The sequence below is a fragment of the Mesoplodon mirus genome (genome assembly GCF_964341445.2).
Source record: "Mesoplodon mirus genome assembly, chromosome: 11".
In the NCBI taxonomy this organism is placed as follows: Eukaryota; Metazoa; Chordata; class Mammalia; order Artiodactyla; family Ziphiidae; genus Mesoplodon; species Mesoplodon mirus.
In genome coordinates, this window is record NC_138987.1 from 86,668,943 (window position 1) to 86,687,785 (window position 18,843).

General features: G+C 37.0%; 2 protein-coding genes across 2 annotated transcripts in view; one reads left to right on the plus strand and one right to left on the minus strand.

The window, feature by feature from the left end:
• Positions 1-18,843, minus strand: part of PDE3A (phosphodiesterase 3A) — a 313,166-nt gene that overhangs the window by 269,454 nt on the left and 24,869 nt on the right. The window lies entirely within an intron of this gene.
• Positions 6,278-8,573, plus strand: LOC309812199 (serine-threonine kinase receptor-associated protein-like). The gene is given in 3 exon segments (XM_082635835.1): positions 6,278-6,841; positions 7,545-7,653; positions 7,657-8,573. Coding segments are annotated over 3 exon segments (999 nt in total). The 5' UTR covers positions 6,278-6,353; the 3' UTR covers positions 8,059-8,573.

Consider the following 18,843-nt stretch of genomic DNA (forward strand, 5'->3'; position numbering starts at 1 on the left):
GCGGTCCAGCATTCAAATGCTCTGATAGCAGTCCATTTCCTAGTGCCAACATTATTGTTCAGGTAGGTTTTTGTTTGTTTTTTCCCTCTCTTGTATATGTATCTAATGATAATCACCTACAGGTATATCAAATACTTCTCATTTTGGAATGATGCTGGGCTAAACAACAATTAAATCAAATAAGTCACCTGTGGAAAAAAAGAACACTAATAATTGTCTTAAATGTTTTCAAACTTAAAAGCACTTGCAAGTAAATTAAGCGTGGGTGGTTTAGAAACAAGAGTGAAATAGAAAGTGAAAGCTTTTATAGCACACCTATAATGTGTTCTATTATTGTCTATTAACATGAAAATGCCACTAACACAACAAATACTTATTGCCCACTTACTGCATATTTGCACTCAGCTTGCTAAAGTGGAGCTAGGAAAAACAAGCATCAGGCTTCAAGAAACTGAAATCTAGTTAGCAAACTACTAACCGGTATAACACAATCTATAGTAATGTATTTAAGGGTAAGAATGTAACTAAGTGAACTATAAATAGGGCTGTAGCAGTTGTGAAGTTTTCATGAAGAAAGTGAGCTACACAGAATATATGGTATTTGGATAGGTCAGGAAAGTAAGTTGAAATGTTCATATGAAAGGAATAAAAGGCAAAAAGAGGAAGAGACAACTATAAACACTGAATTCTGTAGAGGAAGTTAAATGACTACCTGACAGAAATGAAGGTCCTTGGCGAATAACAGTGATACATAAATTAAAACACAGGGTAAAGAGATTAAAAAAACAGAGTCTGACTAGATTACAAAGGACTCAAAAATTAAGTAGAAGGGGCTACACTAGATGGGGAATATCAGGAGAGAAACTGTAATGCTTTTAGCAAGAAGGGCTATTCAGAGCCTTTGTGTTGCACCAACCCATCCATGGGGCTCCATTCATGGTAACCCTGTGGTCAACGACCAGATGAAAACCACGCTTTCAAAGATGACTCAGACATCATAGTTTATGGCTGTAAGCAGGGGGAGGATCACCAGAGACTTGTTAAGACATTATTTCTGGAACTCAGGGGCAAAGTGATAAAGGCTTAGACCCCCGGTTGTCAGAGGAAAGAAGACAAAGGTTAAGTCAAAGAATAACATCAGCATGAGAAATGCCAATTTCTGACACATGCTACAACATGGATGAACCTTGAGGACATTATGCTAAATGAAATAAGCCAATCACAAAACAGACAAATACAAATACTGTATGGTTCCATTTATATGAGGTACCTAGAGTAGTCAGATTCATAGACACAGCTAGTAGACGGTGGTTATCAGAGGCTGGTGGAGGAGAAAATGAGGAGTTGTTGTTTAACAGGTACTGTTTCAGTTTTTCAGATGAAAACAGTTCTGGAGATTGGATAGTGGTGACGGTTGCCCAACAATGTGAATACACTTAATATCATTAAACTGCACATTTAAAAATGGTCAAGATGGTAAATTTTATATTATGTGTATTATACCACAAATTAAAGTAATCATTAAAAGAAAAAGAAATTCCAAAATTTTGTGTCAGATTGAGATTAAGGGAAGAAGGAGCAAAGAATTCCAAATGACTCTTAGATCACTAACTTAGAAGAGGGAGGGAAATTGAAATAAAATAAGGGAATCCAGGCTGACAGAGGGGAAGAGAGTCATAATTGTCAAATATGTTTGATAGGACCATCTAAATGGAAATGCTACACAGGCAGCTGGAGACAATAGATAAGGCTCTGTGGATGGAACAGGAAATATGCTGGTTTTTACTTTCGTGTCACCATGTTGATGGGTGAGGGGAGGAAGGGCTTGGAATCAATCACCAGGTTCAATTCTGAGCCCTAGAATTTAACAGAGATGTTTTTAAAATATACTGTTATGTTACATTTTTTCATATTTTGATATCTTTGAATTAGGGTGGTCTTACAATGAACAGTGTCTTTTTCTTTTTTTAACATCTTTATTGGAGTATAATTGCTTTACAACGGTGTGTGAGTTTCTGCTTTATAACAAAGTGAATCAGCTATACGTATACATATATCCCCATATCTCCTCCCTCTTGCGTCTCCCTCCCACTCTCCCTATCCCACACCTCTAGGTGGTCACAAAGCACCAAGCTGATCTCCCTGTGCTATGCAGCTGCTTCCCACTAGCTATCTATTTTACATTTGGTAGTGTATATATGTCCATGCCACTCTCTCACTTCATCCCAGCTTACCCTTCCCCCTCCCTGTGTCCTCCAGTCCATTCTTGAAATTGAGTTATTTATAGTGAGGTAGATGGACCCAGAGTCTGTCATACAGAGTGATGTAAGTCAGAAAGAGAAAAACAAATACTGTATGCTAACACATATATATGGAATGTAAAAAAAAAAAAAAAAAAAAAAAAAAAAGGTTCTGAAGAACCTAGGTGCAGGACAGGAATAAAGACGCAAACGTAGAGAACAGTGTCTTTTGATGAAAAACCATGGATGCAATAACAGAAACTAACTTGATATAGCTTAGGGCAGGGTTATTCACAGAATGGGGGGCAGGAACACAGTGCAGCCTCAGGGAAGAAGGAGAATCAGAGTCAAGAAAGCCCCGAGGAGATTCAGATCTCTCTCCCTTTCCCGCATTCTCTGTATCTGCTTCATTCTTTCCACAAACTGATTTTTCTCTCCTCCTTAGCCCTTAGGGGTTTTGGAAAGGGGCTTTTGCATTTTGGAAAAGACTGACTTAACTTACATTTGGTCCCAATACCAAATTACTGGATCAGAATTTCATTGCCCAGCTTGAGCCCAATCGAGTACAGTCAAGATAACAGGGTCATGCCAAAGAAGTGTGGCTTCCAGAGGATGGCTACTGTAAGTGTAGCCTGATACCCCAGTAGGCATCAAGTACCACTGCATCTCAGGGAAGAGGAAAGATGGTAACAGGACAATTGAATTATATGGACACCTTTAGTCAGGGGAGAAGACTTGAGAGTCCTAAGAGGCAAATGACAATGGTCTTTCACTATTTAACTTTATCACAAATAATAGTAAATAAATATTAAGAAAAAGGGATCAAAGTTACAACAGGGCAGTTTTTGACTCAAAATAACCATCCTATAGCAATGTTTTATTAAATGTTTTGTATTAGACATAATCAGTTTACGTTATCACTCAACAAACCTGCAGAGCTGGGATTTAATTTTTCATTTAATAGATGGAAAACCAAAACTAAGAAATTCACTAATTTGCCCACAATTTGCACCAATGTTCCTTTGGATTCAAAGCCCTTCTCTTTCTTTTTTTTTCTTCCCCAGCTTTACGAACGTATGATTGAGTAATAAAAATTGTATATATTTAAGGTACACAACACGATGTCTTGATATATATATATATATATATACACTGTGAAATGACTACCATAACCAAACTAATTAAATATCTATCACCTACCATTTTTTTCCCTTCTCTTTCTATTACACCCATCTCTTTGTATTGATTTGAATGTGGCATGCTTTCTTTCATTCAAGGTATTCAAGTAGTGGCTAAATAAACATTTGTCACAAAACTACTATAGGAATAATCATTGTTTTGGGTAAGAAATTTATCTGGCCTCTCTGATGATTTCCAACTATAATAATTCATAAGTTTACTATTTTGGATTCAGTGACCTCATTTTGAAAGCATTCATCATAAGCAAATATGAACACTTTTCCCATCTATTAAAGGTTTTGCAATCTTGATAATTTCCAAAAAGAAAACATTCCATCTATTGCATTAAAACTGTTGGTAAGCATTTTTTAAGGAAAAGAGATCTGGTTCATCTTTAAGTAAGAAAGCTAGTAATAGTAAATATATTCAAATCTGACAAACAACATTTTCTAGGAAGAGCTGTAGAAGTGACCACAGTTGGTGAAATAGAGAATTTTTTTAAATTATAAACTATTTTTCACAGAACTAGAACAAATAATCCTCAGATATGCATGGAACCATAAAAGACCCAAAATTGCCAAAGCAATCCTGAGGAAAAAGAATAAAGCAGGAGGCATAACCCTCCCAGACTTCAGACAATAATACAAAGCTACAGTAATCAAAACAGAGAGGTACTGGCAGAAAAACAGACATACGGATCAATGGAACAGAATAAAGAGCCCAGAAATAAACCCACACACCTATGGTCAATTAATCTTCGACAATAGGTAAGAAAATACAATGGAAACAGTACAGTCTCTTCAGCAAGTGGTGCTGGGAAAACTGGACAGCCACATGTAAATCAATGAAGTTAAAAGACGTCGTCACACCATACACAAAAATAAACTCAAAGTGGCTTAAAGACTTAAATATAAGATATGACACCATAAAACTCCTAGAAGAGATCATAGGCAAAACATTCTCTGACATAAATGGTACCAATGTTTTCTTAGGTCAGTCTCTCAAGGCAATAGAAATAAAACTAAAAATAAACAAATGGGACCTAATCAAACTTACAAGCTTTTACACAGTAAAGGAAATCAAACAAAAAGAAAAAAAAAAGAAAGAAAGAAAAGACAACCTACAGAATGGGAGAAAATATTTGCAAATGAAGTGACCTACGAGGGCTTAATTTCCAAAATATACAAACAGCTCATACAACTCAACAACAAAAAACAAACAACCCAATTGGAAAGATGGGCAGAAGACCTAAATAAACATTTCTGAAAAGACGACATATAGATGGCCAAGAGGCACATTAAAAGATGCTTAACATTGCTAATTATTAGAGAAATGAAAATCAAAACTACAATGAAGTACCACCTCACACCGGTCAGAATGGCCATCATCAAAAAGCCTACAGATAACATACTGGAGTGGGTGTAGAGAAAAGGGAGCCCTCCTACACTGTTGGTGGGAATGTACATTGGCACAGCCACTATGGAAAACAGTATGGAGGTTCCTCAAAAAACTAAAAATAGATTTACCACATGATCCAGCAATCCCACTCCTGGGCATATATCTGGACAAAGCAATAATTCGAAAATATACAGGCTCCCCAATGCTCACTGCAGCACTATTCACAATAGCCAAGACATGGAAACCACCTAAATGTCTATGAAAGATGAATGGATAAAAATGATATGGCACATATACACAATGGAATATTACTGAGTCAGAAAGAGAAAGACAAATACCACATGATATCACTTTTAAGTAGAATCTAAAATATGACACAAATGAACCTATCTACGAAATAGAAACAGACTCAGATATAGACTTGTGATTGCTGGGGGCAGGGATGGACTGGGAGTTTGGTGTTAGCAGATGCAAACTATTACATATAGAATGAATAAACAACAAGGTCCTACAGGGAACTATATTCAATATCCTGAGATAAACCATAATGGAAGAGAATATTTTTTAAATATATATATATATTTATATGTATAATTGGATCACTTTGCTGTTAAACAGAACTTAACACAACACTGTAAATCAATTTTTAAAAAGTATAAATTATTCAAGGTAGAATGTTGCTTGTGGCTTCAAGCTGGGTAATTGACTTATAAACGTAACAACCATTTAGACTTCAAATGATGAGAAAAAGGCTGGTGCTCTGGGTCCCCACATCCTTCAGTGGTTGGATCTGGTTGGTTTGTTTTAATCTATCACTCATTGGACTTACATAGGATTTCATAAGAAACAAATGTTTCATTTCCAGAAGGAGAAAGGGACGGAGGAAGGGGGGAGGGAGAGGGGACAAGGAAGAAGGGAGAGAGGAAAGGGAGAAAGGAAGAAGGAAAGAAAATATGTCACATTTTTAGAACTTTCCAGAGTCCTCACTCTCAATGGATTCATCACTCCACTTTGAGAAATTATGCAGCAGAAATTAGATATGTACAATAATTAACATTATCACAGATTTTAATTTTTTTGTGGCATTTAGAAAACTCTTTTCTAAATGTACAATGAGAAATGTATTTAATGAAATTAATATTGTGATAAGAAAAAGAATAGTAATAAATTATATAATCATTCAGGACTATATATTTTCCTTTAAAACTTATTTGTATATCTTACAGAATAAAAACATGGCATATTTCAGGCCAGTACCGGTGTGGACGGTGTGGGTCGTGGTCGCGGGTTCTGCGGTTCTCCCCCTCCCCTACTCTCCTCCTTCCCTCCCTTTCCCTTCCTCGACGGTCGGTCGTCCATCGCAGACTCCCTGGCCCGTCCCTAACCCCTTTCTGACCTTGGGGCCACCGGACTGGCCTTTTCCCATTTCCCGGCCCAACCCCAGAGTCCTTGAGGAGGCGGAGGCGGTGCCACGGAGGCGGGAAAAGACCAGAAGACCCTCGGCTCCCCCGCCAGATCTCCCGGCTCGCAGCCGCCATGGCAATGAGGCAGACGCCGCTCACTTGCTCGGGCCACACGCGGCCCGTGGTGGATCTGGCCTTCAGTGGCATCACGCCTTACGGCTATTTCCTGATCAACACTTGCAAAGATGGTAAACCTACGCTACTCCAGGGAGATACAAGAGACTGGATTGGGACATTTTTGGGTCATAAGGGTGCTGTTTGGGGTGCAACATTAAATAAGAACGCCACCAAAGCAGCTACAGCAGCTGCAGATGTGTGGGATGCTGTCTCAGGAGATGAATGGAGGACCCTGGCTCATAAACACATTGTCAAGACTGTGGATTTTACGCAGGATAGTAATTACTTGTTAACCGGGGGACAGGATACACTGTTACGCATATATGACTTGAACAAACCTGAAGCAGAACCTAAGGAAATCAGTGGTCATACCTCTAGTATTAAAAAGGCTCTATGGTGCAGTAAGCGTAAACAGATCCTTTCAGCTGATGATAAAACTGTTTGGTAAGTAATTTTTCTTTAATAATTTAAAGTTTGAAAAATATTTGACCTTAGAGCTTATATTTGAAAGTTTTTTATAACTACTATGTAGGAAGAATCGTGTCTGAACATTACAGCTTTGGCTGCGCAGGGGTGAGATTTTTCTGAAGCTATCCATTTACTGTTATAAACATAGAGCAGAATTCACAAGACAATTAAGACACCTTTATAAGCAGATACTCTTTATAAGACAATTACTGACACCTTTATAAGCAGATACTCTTAACCCGGGTCAGTGGGCAGTCTGGCCATAGGGTGTCCAGTAAACCCCTGAAATTCTATACACAGTTTTGTGAGCTGACACCTAATGTATTTTTCTGTGGAAAGATAACTATCAGACTCACAAAAATCAAGTGTAAGAACCATTATTTAGAGCAACGCTGAAATTGATTAGATTAGGAGTGTCTTAATAGCACAGTTTTGCTGAATCATTTGGGAAGTATATTTAAAGTATTAATTTTGATTTCACCAACAAGCTACCAAATAATTTGATGTTTTATAGGATCCCAAAATTTCTTAGTATCATCTGTAATTTATGAGTTGGAGTAGAGGTTGTTTTACAATTGTGGTTATTTCACTGGTTAATCTGTAGATGTAATTTAAGCTGTAAGCGTTTTTCTTAAATGAGTAAATACCTCCTTATTGTCCTCTCTTTTTTTTCCTTCAGCCTTTGGGATCATGCTACTATGACAGAAGTGAAATCTCTAAATTTTAATATGTCTGTTAGCAGTATGGAACATATTCCTGAGGGAGAGATATTGGTAATAACTTATGGATGATCTATTGCTTTTCATAGTGCAGTAAGTTTGGACCCAATTAAGTCTTTTGAAGCTCCTGCAACCATCAATTCTGCATCTCTTCATCCTGAGAAAGAATTTCTTGTTGCAGGGGGTGAAGATTTTAAACTTTATAAGTATGATTATAATAGTGGAGAAGAATTAGAATCCTACAAAGGACACTTTGGTCCCATTCACTGTGTGAGGTTTAGTCCTGATGGAGAACTCTATGCTAGTGGTTCTGAAGATGGAACGTTGAGACTATGGCAGACTGTGGTAGGAAAAACATATGGCCTTTGGAAATGTGTGCTTCCTGAAGAAGATAGTGGTGAGCTGGCAAAGCCGAAGATCAGTTTTCCAGAGACAGCGGAAGAGGAGCTAGAAGAAATTGCTTCAGAGAATTGAGATTCCATCTCTAGTTCAACTCCTGAAGTTAAGGCCTGAGCATCAGGCAGATGTACACAACTTATGGACTAAAACAAACAGAGAAAAGCATCAGCCTCCAGAGTTACTCTCTGCTTAAGGCAAACATGAGCAGTAAATAATGAGGAATATGAATTAGCTCCAGTGCTGGAACTAACCAACTTGGTGATACCTATAAGTGAAAATGCAGGAGTTGACCAGCTGAAGGCAGATGGAGTTATGCTCTTGTAGTACGATAGTCAGTTGTCTTTTTACTGAATATGTGCAAACCAACATCCAATTTCTCTTATTACAGGTAGATTTCCTGTAGCTGTTTATGTTATTATGAAGAGGGAAAATATATTGGCCTATTTTTCTGACTTTTCCCTTAAAGCAGAAAGCCATTTTTTTTTGCTTTAGTTATAAAGAAGAGGGGGAATACATGATAAAGTAACTGGTTTGATTTCTCTTTCATTGCACACTGCTTCTGAACATCTAATTGTTTTTAGTTGTCTAAATAAAATCCCTCTAAAACAAACAAACAAACAAAAATGGCATATTTCAAAAGAAAATTCTAAATAGGAGAAAAATAAGAACAGATGCTACTTTAAAATAGTTATTTATAAATCCATTTAATCTTTGAAATAAGAAAAATGACCCTCATGAAAAGCAACTCTTTAACAAAAGCTATCTGCAAATTAAAATCAGCTTGAGCCAATTTTCCACAAAGAAAAATGTGGAAATAATTAATAATTATTATTAATAATGAGAGTTTTCTCACATCTATAAAGCCAAACAACAGTGTAAATACCACAGTAATACAACATCATTAAGAATATCAATTTTTTAACTATAATATCAGTTTTCACTTAAGGTATATAGGTGCTATACCAGTATTTTATAAAGGGACACAGATACACATGTTTAATTTTTTAAATGTCATTCCCTACTGTTTTATAGATTTCTAAAGTATTAAGTTATACATGTGATTTTTCTAATCAAGTTTTACTCGTAAGAAAATACATTATACTGTACTTCAGTACCAGAGGAGTCAGAAACACTGAAATTCCACAAAAAATTAAACTATTTTTTTATATTTACTATTTGCTTTCCTTCATGTATTGAATAGTTACTAAGAATGTAGATATAATGCTAGACGCATGGAAATCACATGGAAGCAATTTTTAAACAACCGTAATTTTACAAAAACTAAAACTCTAAACTTAAGTACTCCAAAAGCAATTAAAAATTTAATTCCGAGCAACAGAGTCTTTGAGTTGTAAGGAACGGGGGAGTGCAGAAATATCTTCCTGCATGTATCCAATCTAACAAATTAGGCCCAATAACACTGCCAACCCCTTTCTTTACCTGGGAACCTTGGCAACCAGGTACAGGACATAACAAAAGACCTCATCTTGCTAGATTTAGAGCTACTACACTTATAGACTAAGAATACCTACTATCTTTGCAGATTAAGAATACAAAGTAGGGCTTCCCTGGTGGTGCAGTGGTTGAGAGTCCGCCTGCCGATGCAGGGAACACGGGTTCATGCCCCGGTCCGGGATGATCCCACATGCCGCGGAGCAGCTGGGCCCGTGAGCCATGGCCGCTGAGCCCGCGCGTCCGGAGCCTGTGCTCCACAACGGGAGAGGCCACAACAGTGAGAGGCCCGCATACCGAAAAAAAAAAAAAAAAGAATACAAACTAATCCTATCTCCTGCCTCTACTGCCTTTCTAAAAATCCAGCCATTTAACTGGAGTATAATTACTTAGTTGCCAAAAAAAAAAAAAGCTGTCAGTGAATACGTATTCTGAGCCTAGCCATGTACAAATAAAAAAAAAAAGGAAACAAGATTAAGTGTCTGCTAAACACTTGGCACTTTGGTAGATACTGTAAGCAAATTATCTTAAAACTAAATAATAACCTTATGAAGTAGGACCTACAATCCCCACGCCACAGATGAAAAAGGCTCAGAGTTGCTAAACAACTTCCCCTATGTCACACAGACGGCGATCAGCAACTGCCTTGACCCCAAACCTTGTGTTATAACAGCGTTAACTCCTGACACCAGTAGGGCAGAGAAGATGCTTAAGACAGGATGTCTATGACGTGGTCAGGGAAATAAGATCACACAACAGAGCAAGGAAATGCTGAAGTGTGAGGGGCTAGGAAGGCGAGTTCCAGTAAATGAGAATGAGCTGCATAGGTTCAGGAGGTTTGGGGAAAGAGGTGGGTCTGGAAATAGGGCATGAAGGATGAACAGGCTTTTAGGAAGTGCAGGCTAGAAATTAGGTCATCCTGAGGGCTGGCAGAGGATAAAGGTGGGAAGGAAGCTGGCGGGCTCCCAGGAAACGGCGTGGACACCGACCACAGTGCACACAAAGAGAGCGAGCGAGGCCTGGACAACCCCAGAAGTAGACCCTCCCGTGAGAGAATCAACGAAAAATTATGTAACAAAGATGGAGAGAAAATTCCTGCAGAGACAAAGGAAGGATTAAGAAGAAGTCGTGGCCTAAGGAGCCTGGATCATACTTCCTATTTCTCCTCTCCCATTTCCTCGATCACTTCTCTCTCTCCTTCACTCCAAATTCAAAGCTTTACACAGAAAACCTAACTGTATATTCATCCTCCGAATACAAGTTTGTCAGAATAAGAAGTGTTGGGGAAAGAGAGGAAGGAAGCCAGCAGAAAACTTTGTCTGTGATGGGCTTCCCTGGTGGTGCAGTGGTTGAGAGTCTGCCTGCCGATGCAGGGGACACAGGTTCGTGCCCCGGTCCGGGAGGATCCCACATGTCGCGGAGCGGCTGGGCCCGTGAGCCATGGCCACTGAGCCTGCGCGTCCGGAGCCTGTGCTCCACAACGGGAGAGGCCGCAACAGTGAGAGGCCCGCGTACCGCAAAAAAAAAAAAAACAAACAAACAACAAAACAAAAAAACAAAAACTTTGTGAATCAGCAAGCAGTAGGAACCCATTAGCAATTCTTCGTCAGGCATTAACCAGTAGACAAATACATATTCTTCAGAAAGGATGTATGTGCTAGTTTCCAACACCCACCCACCCCCCCTGCAAAAAAATGTATAGGCTGCACGGATGTGGATGAGCAATGGTGCTTGGCAGGTAGTCAACAGCTCAAGGCATATGAACCATGCCTCTTAAGGAAAATAATTTAGATATACACAAATAAGGTGATCTGAGGTTGACAGGTCAAAGAGTTAAACCTTTAAGCATGGAGATTTCCATTAAAGAAATACTAGTCAAGCCAAATTAGTATTTCTCCGTAAGACAAACAGTACATTTCAATACATTTATTTTGTAACCAATAAATCGATAAAAACTATGTAATGAGTGTCTATCATGCATGTAGTACTTTATTAAGTTCAATTCAGGATAAAGAAAAAATTAAGAGATGTGGTTCCTACCTCAAGGAAACTACAGTATTATATTTTTAACTTGGAAATCACCCAAGTTGTCTCATTTCTGTTCTGTATGTACAATTATATGGCTTCCTACCTAAGTGTGATTTTATTAAGTCCAGAACCCAATTAGTTTGAAGCAGGATGAAGCTCCAAAATTATAATTAAGTCACTTTTGCCAAAAGTTAACTCAGTAAAAGTGGGGGAGAAAATATTTCCCCTCTGAAACAAAGTAATAAACCTAATGAACTTATTAAAAGAAACAAAATTGTTATTAAATTATCACTGGAGTTTAAGAAAATAACACATATTCCTATTAATATGGCATACGATTTCTCTAGTTTAGTTTCTCCCAAAATTCTACCACTAGAATGCTCAGCCACCTTACATTTTTCTGTCTCTTAAATTATTCTTTTGCAGGAATCCAGCCAAATGATGTCATGTTAGATATGCAAACTTACCTGCCAAAAAGGGAGAAATTCCAGGAAAAGCCTTTGAAAGGAAATAGTACATTAGGGAGTTCAAGTAGAAAGCTAAATATTGAACTTTGACTAAATTATTAAATTTCAGAGTTAGAAAATGAAAATAAAAATTAGAGTGCCTACCATGTATCTGGTCTCTCTCTTGAAATAGATATATCTAAAAACAGCTACATATTTATATAATTGAGATTAAATTTCTGATTATCCCAAAAAATGTAAATAAAAAATTATTAGAATTGATAGTCCTCACTTTTTTTGTTGTTATTTAAAGCTCAGATTTGAAATAGCCCTGAAATAAAAATGATAAGTGATATTTTGTCTTATAAAAAAAGACAAAATTTAGGTTGTCATACTTCTAATTTCCTTCTTTATCACAGAACTATCATTTTGAGCATTCTGATGTTGTGTCTTCATTTCCTTAAGGAAACAACTCCAACAAACTCTTCCACTCATAACACAGCTGTAAATTCAGCTGTAATGGAGAAAAGGCCTCTGAATGGTAAGTACAACTGTGGTCACAGATCCTAAACTCTGCCCTACAAGGGAAAGATGTCTGTTCACCCTCAGGCCTCCATCTAGAGCTCACTGACTACAATTGTGAATAAATAAGGCCATCAAGTTAACAAGCGTGGTTAAGTGCTCTCCCTGCAAACTTACAGTTCTTCCTTGCAGCAGAATCAAAGATATCTGCTAAACACTTACGATAGCTAACTATCAGGGAGGGAATAAAAGTTTAAAGAGGCACCCATAACAATATGGAAGCATGACAGGTTAAGACATTGACCATCAAGAAAATATCTCTATAAACATTTTAATGGTCTCTGAGGATGTTATTGTACTGCTGCATTTTAAGATAATTCAAGTTGATAATGAAGACCTTGAGCTTGCGAGAAAAATTTTAATTAAAGTCAGTGTGTGCTATGTACACACCCACACACTAAGAAAATGAAATAAATAAATTTGGTTCCCACTTTACAGCAACGATAAAAATCCATGTGATGGCATTCCTTAAGAAGAGAGAAAAATAAGCCATTACTCTACAATGAGTAGGAGTTACATGTTATCTCTCTATTCCTATATAACTTTCTTTCAACAAATAATTTGCATTAATATATAAAACATTTTTCCTTTTTGGAGCTTTAAATATAATATTTAAAGCTTGTATTTCCCCAAAAATGTGCTGGCCCAGAGTGTCACATTATAAAGTGCTTAACTCTGATAGCTCAGAGTTAGGATCATATCAACGTAAATCTGTGCCTCTGAAGAGTTATTCTCTTACAACTAGGACATAGACCTATTTTTCAAGTCTGCATCAGAAAATACTTAATTTTTATATCCAGAAAAAACAAAATCTCTAATTCGAAAAGATACATGCACCCCAATGTTCACAGCAGCACTATTTACAATAGCCAAGACATGGAAATAACCCAAGCACCCATCACAGACAACTGGTTTAGGAAGATGTGTTATAGAAATACAGTAGAATATTACTCAACCATAAAAAGAAGAAATAATGCCATTTGCAGCAACATGGATGGACCTAGAGAATATTATACTTAGTGAAGTAAGTCAGACAAAGACAAATACTATATGATATCATTTACCTGTGGAATCTAAAAAATAATACAAATGAATCTATATACAAAACAGAAATAGACTTAGACATAGAAAACAAACTTAACCGTTATCAAAGGGGAAAGGAAGGGAGAGACAAATTAGGAATGTGGGATTAACAGATACAAACTACTATACATAAAATAGATAAGCAACAAGGATTTACTGTATAGCACAGGGAACTATATTTAATATCTTGTAATAACCTACAATAGAATATAATCAGAAAAAATATATATACATATACATAACTGAATCACTTTTTGCTGTACACCTGAAACTAACACAATATTGTAAATCAACTATACTTCAATAAAAAAAGAAAATACTTAATTTTTGATAATACTGTAGAAATAAAGGGAAAATGGAATGTCCATTTTATAAAAAGAAAAACAGGCCAACCATGAATGGTTGGGTCAAAAATGTTTAATGTGTTTATAATAGAAATTATTAATCTCTATCATAAATTTCTTCCATAAATTTGGAATGATGAAATATTTGTCAAAGTCATCACATTTAAAAATAAAAATACCAATGTCTGGGTACCAACTCAGACCATCAGATCAGAATCTTTGGAGATGGGGCTTGCTTGGTGAATAACTATCTTTAATTTCCTGAAGGTGAGTCCAAGGCACAAACAGGGTCCAGAAACCCTGAATTCAGTTGCCCTGGAGGTCCTTTTAGCTCCAAATTGCTTAACTCAGACTCCCATCTTGCCACTCTCCCAAGAGTAGTACTGACGCAAAGCTCCATAGACACTTCCTGAGCCTATCTCTGTAAACTTCCAAATGCCATCCATAAAATGCAGATAACCACCAAATTCCACCCTATTGTTGTCAAATTTAATAAGGAAAATGTACACTTCTCTAAATTTCCAAGCACTGCCTACGTGTAACTTATGATACTCTCTCATTTGTTGACCCTCTCCATGGCTCTACGATAAACACTGTGGCACACAGGACAAGTGGGCTCAATTATACACTGACATCCCTCCCATGCCAAGGACCTCAATCTCACTTATAAAAATATTTACAATCCAAGGTGGGAAATATAAGTGCCATTAGAAAGTAATTGGTACAGTGCTATGGAGACTCAGGAAGGAGAAAGAACTTTCAACTGGGATCATCAGAAAATGCATCAGGAAGCAGGTAGAAGATGGGTAAATTTTTCATTTACATCGATTGAAGATCAGGTTAGAGAGATGGGCATAATGTGATAACAGGAATAGAATCAAAAAATAGAGATTCCCCCTATCCATTAAACCATTGATGTCTCTAATGAAAAAAGAAAAAATAGAGACCTATATACATATGGGAAGAGAAGGAGAGAGAGGGAGAGAGAAGGTGGCAGGGCGGGAGGGGGCGTGAGAGCACGCAAGATCATGCTGTAGGCAATTCAAATAAGCTAGAAAATTGATGTGACAAAGGAAGCAAGCAGTTTGAAAAGGCTGAAGGGTAGGAAGAGCAGATGAGAGACGGTCATGAATGCCAAATTTAGAGGTGTTCACTTTATTTGAAAGGCAACTAAGAATTACAAACTGCTTTTATCAAAGGATTGATGTGATTTTTACATTAGCATTCGACAAAACTACTGTCGTGAGTAGAGTTGACCATGGGGAAGATACAGTGCAACAGTGCAAGGGATGAATGAACATTCAGAAAGCAAGGGGGTGGGAAAATCAGTTCAGAAGCTCCCACAATAGTCCATTCAAGTATGCTGTGCCCATAAACTAGGACAGCAAGAGTAGAAAAGGAAGGGAAGGGCTTGACATAATGATTATCACTTTGAAGAAAGTTATACCCTGGAAATTCCGGTGATGCCTTTGCTGTCTAGTGCAATGGAAACAGGAAGCCTTCAGAGCCAGACAGAACTGGACTCAAATCCAGGCTCTGCATCTGATAAACGGTAAAATCTTGGGTAAGTTACTTAACCTCCATGAGCTTCAGACAGGAACAATAATAGGTATCTCTAATGCTGTAATGAGAATGAGTTGTGATATCTGAAAAATGCTTAGCATACTGGGGGGAAATTAATAATAGGGAAGACAGCAAACCAGTAAAAGAGACAAAACTGGGGATTAAGATATTAACAATTTTAAGGAGTCAATGAGCTTTTATACCAGAACTCAGCTACCATCCTCCACATTCGTTAGCATCTGGCTGTCCCTCTCCTTCAGATATCAGGAGACATTCTCCAGTATCTCCCTGGTTCAAGGTACCTGCTCCTTATTTTAAAAACAGAGTTCAGGCAGACACATGACAGAACACAGAAACAGTTCTCCAGAAGGTAAAATGATACCTACAAGCTTGCTCTTGATTTCACTTGTGTTTGGGACAGAGAAAGGATCAGTGTTCAAAGTATCTACTGATGAATGTCTCAAAGCAGAAGTGAACATGATGGGACTCAGGGAGAATTGTACAGACAAGGCAAGTGGAGGATTCTGACAAAACTTTTAAACTAGACAATGAATGTGCTCTTCCCTTTGTCCAATTCAATCACTGTTAAACAAAAACTTTCCCTCATTTGGAATGACAAGACTGAAAATTAAGATGAATACACCATTGAGTGTTTAAAGCAGCCTTCAAAGAATATTTGTAAAAGGAGTGCCAAATATGGTGAAGCCATCTTTACAACAGTTATGAACTCAGAATACTGGTATACTGGTTTTATAGATGAAAAATGTAATTTATCTCCTCCTGTTGGAAAACAATAGAGAAAAGCAAAGCACTGAATGCTTTTGAAACAAATGTGCTATTTCTGTCCATAGTTTTATTTATTAAGAGAGGTTTCTTTGCTTCTATAGTAGAAAACAACTAAAATCATAGTATTTTGCAGCTTTTTGAATCAACTATTAAAATAGTCTGAATCCTATATGTAATGACCAGCCAAGCAATAAAATTTCAATTTTAACCCCAAGTTTACAGGTTCTAATTACTGTGCTAAAACTGTCCCATGTATGCATTTTATTCTCTTCCTATAATCTTTCATCATTCCATGAGGAGATGACTGATTAGGATCAGTTTGGGGAAAGTGTCCTCGTTAAATAAATGCAGTTAGGTCACCCGCATTTGCTGTAGCTCCTTTGTCAGCTTGATGGTTTTACATAAAAGGTTTATGTTACTACCATTTTTTAAGTCACATAAAAATCTTCTTATCTGTACACCCATGTTCATAGTAGCATTATTTATAATAGCCAAAAAGTGGAAGCAGTCCAGCTATCTAGCAATGGATAAGCAAAATGCTATCTACACATGAAATGAAATATTATTTAGCCTTAAAAAAGAATGAAATTCTGACACATTCTACAACATTAGATGAATATTGAAGACTATAGGCTCAGTGAGATAGGCCAATCCCCCCCCCAAAAAAAGACACACACACAAATACTCTATGATTCCACTTATATGAGGTACCTAGAGTAGTCAAATTCGTAGACACAGAAAGAAAAATGCTGGTTACCACGGGGGCTAGGGAGAGATGGGAATAGGGAAGAGTTATTATTTAATGCATAAAGAGTTTCAGTTTGGGAAGATAAAAAAGTCTGGAGATGGATGGCGGTGACGGCTGCACAACAACGTGAATGTACTTAATGCCACTGACTGTACAATTAAAAATGTTTAAAATGGTAAATTTATGTGATGTCTATGTCACCAAAATTTTTCAAAATACAATAAAATCTTCCTCTAGCTAGCACTGAAACTTCTTAGAGATACTGGAGCTCTAGGAATGAATGAGTAAAGAAAAGTTTGGGTTCCAGGATAATATGTCCATTGATGCTAAACAAACTTGTCCACATGTCTACTTTCATTCCCTTAATTTATGCATTTAAGAATCATTGTTCCCTCATAGACTTGGAATGAAGACCACTAAAAGAAAAGGCATTTAGCAGCCTACATCATTTTAGGGAATGCAGAGAAACCTAGAGTACAAAGTAAGTACAGTTCTTTAGATGGCCCTCTTTCTTCTTTTATAAAAACATTAGGCTTTTTAGAACTCAGAGACTCAGTACAGATTTTCAAAACAGTATTGGCAGGATTATCAGAATAAAAGTATTGGAGGTAGACATAAACGAATCAACTGATGACACAGAGTAAGGCACCTGAGATGTCTAAATTAAGAAAATAAAATAAGGTATTTTTATTACCATAGTTTCACTAACAGTAAAAAAAAAAAAAAAAAAAAAAAAGTGAAATACCAGTAAAGGTTTTGCAAGTGGGCTCCTCCAGAATAAAACTAAGTTCCTTCTCCCAGGCTCCCCCCCCACCTCCTTCTTTACCCATAGGCTACCAGGTATTTTCCTACTTCCTTCTAATTTGGTTTAGCCTTAGTAATTACTCATTTAGAAAGAGACGTCAGAGTTTCTGCTCTGGTCAAAAAAAAAAAAAGTTGTTAGAATTGGATAGAGATGGCCGGCACTCCTGAAAAAATGGGCATTCTCACAGACAAATGGATATCAGGAAGTTTCTATAGAATGAATTAAAGATTTGATTAAAGTTCCATAAGTATTCACCAAATCCTCTACTTCTTCTAGACCTCCCCATATTTAATCAATACGCTTGTGAACAACATTCCTTCACTGGCATTCATTTGAAACCTCATCTTTTCCAGAAGTGTTAAAATTAGCTTTGTTGGCATTTAAGAAAATGCGCTGATTCTCCTTTTCACTGAATTGCCTATTTTAATCATTTTGAATTAATGAGTACAGTTTACAGGCCATCTTTAAAATGAATACCCCGTACGCAATTCTCTCTCAGTCAATTCCTAAAACACCTCTATGGGGTAGTTTCTTTTTACATTATTTTTATATAACAAAACCTAAACTTTAGAGATTCAGCATTATAATCTACCCAAAGCCAGACAGTCAATACATGGCAGGGCAGGGATTTGAATAATTCTAGGCTTTCTGACCACTTTATAGTAGTCAATATTCCTTTTAAACTACAGCAAGCAGAACTGGTCAAAATGCTACAAATGCAGGAGGAGAATTCTGGAAATTATGCTACCAAAACCACATCTCACAAGACAGCTCGTAAGAGGCAGACAACTCACTGAACTTAGAGCCACTCAACCCTTAGTATTTATTCTTTATTTAAACAGGAATTAGATAATGGTCTAAACTCCCTCATCACAAAATTATATAATTATTTCTAAAACCAAATTTAAAGGAACTTAATTTCTCCTGTTAAATTTAATATTCTTATTTTTTTTCCCACTGTCTAAATCTAGCACAGCTTGATATTTATATCCAATCACCGAAACTATGATCTATACCTTCCAG